Source organism: Amphibalanus amphitrite, unplaced genomic scaffold, assembly GCF_019059575.1.
Source record: "Amphibalanus amphitrite isolate SeventyFive unplaced genomic scaffold, NRLGWU_Aamphi_draft 001749F_arrow, whole genome shotgun sequence".
NCBI lineage: Eukaryota > Metazoa > Arthropoda > Thecostraca > Balanomorpha > Balanidae > Amphibalanus > Amphibalanus amphitrite.
The window spans coordinates 11,950-19,967 of record NW_024883242.1 but is presented as its reverse complement, the minus strand read 5'-3'; the positions used below and the strand labels follow the sequence as shown (position 1 = coordinate 19,967).

General features: G+C 51.5%; 1 protein-coding gene across 1 annotated transcript; it reads right to left on the bottom strand.

The window, feature by feature from the left end:
* Positions 1-2,196: 2,196 nt before the first annotated feature.
* Positions 2,197-5,460, bottom strand: LOC122374971. Its single transcript, XM_043354087.1, has 2 exons — positions 5,303-5,460; positions 2,197-4,847 (listed from the first exon to the last, which is right to left on the bottom strand). Exon 2 carries the CDS (start codon positions 4,811-4,813, stop codon positions 2,486-2,488), a length of 2,328 nt encoding a protein of 775 aa, XP_043210022.1. The 5' UTR covers positions 4,814-4,847; positions 5,303-5,460; the 3' UTR covers positions 2,197-2,485.
* Positions 5,461-8,018: the final 2,558 nt, after the last annotated feature.

Below are 8,018 nucleotides of genomic sequence, written 5' to 3'. Positions count from 1 at the left end.
TTTTTAATCTTTGCCCTCTGGTCAACCTGAGTTCAAATCTGAGAGCAATATTCAGAAAGGGCTTTAAAATGACTATCGAATGCCTTTTCCTGCGACGCTGTAGCTCTATTGGTTCCCGAGTTAATCGTTGGCAGTTTCCAACATTGTTGAAATGGACCTTTGATGACTTCTGGTGACCTGACCTTTGACCTGACCTAAAAAATGTGCGAGGTGTTTCCGGCATTATTTTTTATGCTTTTTCGAATGAATGCCGCTTACTGCATGTCATAGACCCGGGAACAGGGGGGGCAGCGGGGGCGCTTGCCCCCCCAACTTGGGAGCCGAGGGGGCGGCGCCCCCTCAACATTGAGGCAGCGAGAAACGATCTTTCCTCCCTTTTCCGGACTTCTTTCCTTCTTGTTTCCTTCATACATCTAATCATCAACACACGGCATTTTCCTTGCCATCTGAATGGTTTCTGCTGATTGGTACAGTATCGATTTGACAACATCTGCTATTGTCATCCCGCTTTGGTTTAAGCCTGACCTTGGCCATAAGTTTAACAGGCCAGATTTTATAATGGACCATTTTGAGTCAACTTTGAGAAATACATAACGTGCATACAACGGTGGTAAAATCGTTGCTATAGGTATAACACAGTTTACCCGCTCCGGGTGTGAGGGAGGGGAGTAGGGCAATGAGTGCACTGACGTGGCGCCCTCGGAGGGCCGGTATGGGATTAAAGCTCAGTGACACTATAAGGGCTTGTGTGGTGCCTTCGTTTATCGGTAGCACCTTCAAAATCGCCGGCGCAGGGCCCTCAGAGCCGCCGGTAAGGGGCCTTAAGAGTTTAGAGGCACTGGTGTGGGGCCGTCATGCAGGTGCCGGTGTGGGCACTCAGAGGTGCTAGTGTGATTCTCTCAGAGGCGCTGGTGAGGGTCCTTACAGGCGTTGCTGTAGGCCCTCATAGACGCTGGTGTGGAGCCGTTAGAGACGGGTGTGGGACCTTACGAGCTGCTGACGCGAGCTCTCTACAAGCCGGCAGGGAGTCTCAGTGACCGGCAAGGGGCCCTTGGCCGACAGAAGAAGTCCTGTGGGGTCCTTAGAGACCGGCATGGTACTGTCAGACGCCGGTGGGGCTCTCAGAGCCACCGGTGTGGGGCCCTCAAAAGTCACCAGTGGATGGCGTTTAGATGCGCAGGTGTTGGTTGGGTTCTCGGAGCCGCCAATATAGGGCTTTTAGGCACTGGTGTAGACTGTAGGCACTCAGAGTTGGGGGCGTGAAACCCTCAGAGACACCGATATGGCCGTGGGCCCTCATAGGCGCCGATGAGGGCCCCACAGTTGCCGTTATGGGGCCCTCAGAAAAATAAGTGCGGGACCATCACAGGCGGGAAATGCCCCTAGAAGTGGCCCCTCATAGGCCGGTAAGAACTCTCAAGAGGCCAGTAACGGGCCTTTGGAGATCCACCGAGGGGCCCTTAAAAGTCATAAGAGGCACTCAGAAGCCGGCGTGGGGCCCTTATGGAGATATTAGTGTGGCTATTTGGGGTCCATGAGGTACTCTAACGAGCCCCATGGGGCCCTTCTAAGTCGAAATACTGTGGCATACTGCGGCAACTGTGGAGCCCCGATGAGGGCCCCACAGTTGCCGTTATGGGGCCCTCAGAAAAATAAGTGCGGGACCATCACAGGCGGGAAATGCCCCTAGAAGTGGTCCCTCATAGGCCGGTAAGAACTCTCAAGGGGCCAGTAACGGGCCTTTGGAGATCCACCGAGGGGCCCTTAAAAGTCATAAGAGGCACTCAGAAGCCGGCGTGGGGCCCTTATGGAGATATTAGTGTGGCTATTTGGGGTCCATGAGGTACTCTAACGAGCCCCATGGGGCCCTTCTAAGTCGAAATATGGCAATCGTTAGCCCTCAGCGGTTAAATGGCGCCGCAGGGCCCCTCGGACCCGAGGGTCCCTTTGAACCCGATGGAGGGGGGGGGACGTGTCCCCTTAGACCCCTAGCTACGCCACTGTTTCATATACATCATGTCAGGTATTTTAGGCTCGCCCCCCCCCCCCAACTTGAAAATCGTTCCCGGGCCCCTGCTGCATGTCGCTACATGGCCCAGGAGTCGAGTTAGACGGGGGTATTTAGACCCCCCCCCCTGCCCGACGCGGAAGTCGTGGAGCACCGGCACGGCGCGGGTTAAAGAGTCGATTCGTTGATTCGTGTCGCTTTTGTTGTATTACAGAGCACATATTTCGCAATCAGTTACAGCAGCGCTATGCATTTACCTTACGTCACTGGATGAGTATAATCCAACATGTCCTTCTTTATGTGCAGGGAAATTATATTTATCTTCGGGGGGATCAACAACGGCATATTAATCATATCGACGCGCATTATATTTACCGGCGAGCTCATCCATGTCAAATAATAACATATAAAAGCAGTTGTTACTGACAGGTCGTGGCGTAACCCTCTCTGGTGCCGTGGGTAGAAAAATAGCAAACACTACCGCTCAAACCACCGCTTTGGCCGCTCCTCCTCTGGAGGCTTTTTCCCCAAATGTATGTTCGGGAGGTGTGACTTCCTTCTTTCCTTATCAGCGCAGTCTGGAGAGTCACTGTATGATGAGGAATCATCATCGTCATCTTTACCTTTTGAGGCCATCAACCGCATCAACTTATTGCCATGCTTTTCTTCCTCTTTCTTCTGCGGTGTGAATATTGATTTTCTTCTTTCAGGTTCCTTTTTGTCCTTCACCGGTTTTGGTTTTGGTTTTGTCACCTTCTTGACCGGCTGCTCTTCCTCGGAACTGCTGGATGAATCTTCGGCAGCAGCTCTTTCCTTCATTAGCTGGACTCTTGTCTTTATTCCCTTTCCTTTAGCATTCTTTCCTTTCTTTGCCTGAGCCTTCCTGGCCTTCTCCTGCATCATCCGCTTCTTTCGTCCGGCGTCGTCGGAGTCAGAGTCAGAGTCCTCGAACAGTGCGGCGGCCAGTGAGGTCCGCGCGCGCCGATCTGCGCGCGCCTGCTTCACCTCGCTGTCGACATCGACACCCCGCAGCATGACCCAGCCGCTGGCCAGCAGCTGGCTCTCGTTCAGCGCCGCCTGACGGTCTGCCGAGCGCAGGATCTCACGCAGCTGCAGCTGCTCACTCACGCAGACGCCCAGGAAGAACATGAAGAACAGAGCACCGACGCCGATCAGGAGCCAGCCGAAGAAGACCAGGCGCGGGTTCTCCTCGTGCTGGAAGATCATCGGCAGGGGTATGCCGAGGATGTTTGGCGTGGTCGTCTCGAAGCGCAGCTCCGGCGGGATGGTGGGAGGCAGCCCCGTCGGGCCCATCGTCGTTTCTGGGCCCTCGACGAAATCATCGGCCCGGTACAGCTCTCGCTGAGGAATCGGCTCGAAGTTCACTTGCAGCTTTAGCTTCATTGCTGCCTCCAGAAATTCAGTGGCGGGATGTGACCACTGGTACACCACATTGAAGTACATCCAAAGTATGTGCTGCTTCGAACGCAAGGTCAGCATTTTCTCCTTCGTAACTTTGGATCCGACGTTAAAAATAGATGAGAAACATTCGGTTCGTTTGCGATTGTTCGTGTCACTAGTCCAAAACAGCTTGTAAAATAATCGACAGTCAAATAAGTAAAACTGTGGAAGGACGTGGGTCACAAACTCAGTCTGATGTAGTAGGTCGATTAACTTTCGCCTTTTCACCATCAGCTCGCTTGGGTCTAACCAAATGATGGGCCTCTGATCTTCTCTCTTAGTATCGACAACTATCGTACAAAACTGCATGTAATTAAATCGCCTATTTGCATAGGAACGCTTTCTAAAATCGAAATCCATATTAGCCATGTCAATAATGCCTGGATAATTCCACTGGATAAAGCATTCTGCCTTTTCCAGTCTGGGAAATATAGGACCGGTGGAATTCTTGCACGTAGGACCAGTATATCCTGTGGGACACTTGCAGGTACAGCTTTTCGTCAGATACCCAAAATTTTCACATTTCGGTACAGTTTGGTTATTTTCTTGACAAGCCTTCTTCCAAGCGTCGATGCATTTATAGGAAGTGTTTATCACAAGATAGTCGTAGTGCGACGGTCCCATTCCCCGATCCCTGTGGTAGTCGAGCATCCATTGGTACAGTTCGTTTTTGGTGACAAACGTCGCTCGAATGTCGTTATCGACGAACGAAAATGAACCGTACTGCATCACGGATAGGTAGTCGAAGGGGGTGGGAATATCGGCCACCTGTCGCTCACTGCACATGGTTCCTTGCATCCATGTATTTCTCAAGGATTTCTCCCATCCTTTTCCGCTTCCACCGCTAACCTTGAAATTTTCCCAGTTGATCGATAAAAACGCATCTCGATCCGGTCGACTTTGCTGGTGTTGAAATCCAAGCCCGTGTCCGAACTCATGGATACAGGCGTCAAGTTCACAGTTGTTGTCCACTGAGAGCCGTTGTGCCTTGCCTTTTCCTGTCTTCTCACCTCCCCAACCACTTTTCCCCACGAAAGACCAACACCCTTTAAAGTTTCCGACGCAGAATGACGGATAAAATACTGTATCCGAGCAATTCGTTTGATCTGTCTTTTCAAAACTGATGCAAGTATGCGCGGCCCAAGTACGTGCCGCTTGTTCAAAAAGTTGAACATTCGGGTGGCTTCCCTCGTCATAGAAGTAATGCACAACGGTCTCACCTTTTTTGCTCCTCCATGTGGCATGTATGATATTAGAAGTTCCACGCTCAGTAGGACCCATAAGTTCCGGAAGAATCTGAGAAGCTGACACGGCGATATCTTTACCAAACAGCACCACGGGCATGGAGTCTCCGGGCTCGAACACGTCATAGCCGCGACTGCGAAGCAAATCAGCAATGCGGCTGTAGTTGCCGAATCGGTTGTATTCCACGTTGGTGGAAAAGGCGTTGGCCTTCTGAGGTTCGCTACTTTTGTTTCCATATCTGATGATTTGCTGTGAAAATGTTCCATGCTCTGTCTCATCCAAAGCATTTATGACAAATGTAACGAAGAAAACCAGGACGCAATATCTCATGACGTATTGATGTGTGAAGTGATAAGTGATTCAGTTGCATCTTGATTTATCAGTTGCGCCCACCGATCTTTATAACTCATGTAAATGGATGTCCCTATGCTTTCGCGTATCAAATTTACAGCTATTGTGCATTGTTCCTGACCACCGCTCGCATAACTGACAGCTCTCGTTTATCTTTTGACTTATTTTACCAAAGTAAGATTATCATTCAAACAAACTGTAGCCATAGCAAACAACATAAAACTCTAAATGCCTTACATTTAGGAGACGACTTGGATACTTAAAACGTTTGTTATTCTTCGGATTTTCCTGTTCTAGGAAGCTAGGATTATCGGCAAATGTTTTGTCGTATTATATAAGTAGGCATTTGGCCTCAAAGTAGGCTACATCTGAGCTACATTTAGTTATTTGTGAATGGCATTCGATTTACAATCATCTGTTTAGTGTGCACGGTTTATTTGCTTTAGAGAACTTTCACCATGGGCGCACTTTAAATCGATTATAACCCATTTGTGATTGGTGTGGTGTATGATGTTTTTTTATCAATGATTATCGCCATAATAAATTTGCAATTTCTAGCAATAAAGATGCACATTAACATCTTTTCTGCACACGTTGTTAAGATATCAGACCCAGGTCGTTCGAGGTCAGGTCATAAGGTCACGTCAAGTGACCAAGTGAGGTAAGATCACGTCAACCTTACCTCAGAAAAAGTTCCAATGCTCGCTTTAGCTACATCGCTTGAACGATCGCTTTAAAACTTTCAGCGACTGATAAGAGTAACAGCATGTAATCTTGACATTTGCCATCTTGACATTTGCTTTATCATAAGTACTTTATTTCTAAGCAGCGTAAACACTGACAACAAAACCGAAACCACACCACAGGATTAACGATACCGTCTAGACCTTCATCTGCAGCATGATGACAAAGTAGGTGAGCACAAAGCTCAACATCGTCAGCATGGTGGTCTTCTGTATGACGAAGATGCCATAGCCGTCGAAGTTTAGTGGCTTCCTGGTCTGTTCCACCAGCATCTGGACGCTGAACCGTGCGGCAGCGGTGGTGTGGCGCGGCCAGGGCGCGCCCACCAGCGCCTGGGACAGCCTCTGGCCGCTGGCGACCAGCGCGCTGCCGGTGGCTGACACGGCCGCCAGACGCAGCACCGTGGTTACCAGGAAGATGACGAACGTCAGCACCAGGCTGCGGCTGTAGGCCGACACGAACATGTTGATGGTGACGTACAGACCTACCAGCAGCTGGAACGTGACGCTGGCGTGCTGAGACAGGGTCGGCACCGAGCAGAAAGACGACGCGTCGTCAGCCAGCGACTGAAGTGCTCGATACATGCTGGCCAAGTGACGGAGTCCGTCTTCTAGGCTGTCGTCAGAATAAGACAATCGTGGCATACTGCCACCGTTATCTTCTTTAGATGTCGCTGGCTCAGATGTGTTGTCTTTTGGAGACTCACGGCTGCTGAAGTGCATAGAGATCCGGCTATCCAAACCTTTCTCAGCAACAGTTCCTATCTTCATCATCTTGAACCTTGTAGTTAACGGACGCTTTTGTGTCTTGCCGCCTTCATAGTCGAAAGTATCAGTAGCGGGGTCGGATATTGTGCTAAGTTTGTTGTCGAAACTCATTGGGACTTCTGAAACATCTTCACCTCTCTCAATAAAATCTCTACTCCAGGCAACTTTCCCTCCTAGCCGTTTCGTAGCGTCTCTGCTCTGGGCATCACCCCGAGAGGAGCGCTCTTCCGTCAGCCAGAGCCGCGTGTACCTGGTCAGACGCTCCTGGAACAGGGCGATGGCGTCCATCAGACCGACCTGCAGCAGGTCGAACGCGATCTGGAGCGTGAAGCACATCACCACGATGACCAGCTCCACGCCAATCACCGCCCAGAATGAGGCCGACGAACTCAGTCGCACCGGTAGCCACACCGGGAACAGGTAGTTGGAGTGCGTCCAGAGGCCGCTGGTGAAGAAGTCGGACGACCACGCCACGCCGGTGAAGACAGTGAGCGCGGTGATGCCGACGCTGCGCAGTTTGACGGCGCGGTGATCGCTGGCGTCACGACAGAGCGCTGTGGCCTCCTCCATACGATCCAGCCGCCGCAGCAGTCGATGTAGCTGACTCCGTCGTCGTACCAGGTGCACCAGCGCCACCAGCGTGTGCCACATGACCGACGCAAACACGACGCAGAGCAGCATGAAGGAAACGGTATTCGACAGGGCGATGGCGGCGCCGTTGGCGAGGACGGCTGCCGTGATGAGGGTGAGTGGCACGAGCCGGCCGACCCGCCAGCCGACCGGCAGCCTGTCGTCCGGCACGTGCAGGCCGCCCAGCGTCAGCACGGAGCTGACGAGCAGAACGCGTCGCAGCAGCCGTCCGTGGTGCCACATCGCTGGCCTGCGACCTTCTCTCGTCCCCCAACTATCAGTTCTCTCTGATTGAAAGGACTAGTGCGTTGTCAATGCTATTTTTTCAAGTCACACCTACAAAGCACGGCAAGATGGTTTTGCACTCCTCTTTCAAACACTTTCCCACTAAAGTTCAGTTTGAATGTCTTAGGCTGAAATGTCTGATGCTGGAGCACAAGCTGTGTGGTCCTTCGTCCGCTGCTCTGGCGAAGACACTGCCAGGAGAGGACACACACAACTGAGCGACGGACGCTGTCTGACGACCGGTCGAACGCTGCCGTCCTGGTGCCACCTCGGGGCTGGGACGGCGAGCAGCGCGCGTCCAGTGTGTGCCCACCCATCGGAAGGCAGCACTGTTTGAACACCTGTCTGCAGGCCCACAAAAACGTCCACTCCTTACAGACAATGCGTAGCAACTGTGTGTTCCCGCTGATCGGTACCCAACGGCCAGAAACTCTAATAACCATTGATGCATTCGACCGTTGCTGGATTTCTAAGAGCACTAACAGCTGATAGGGCGACACGTTAATCGAAGGAGATAACAGACACTT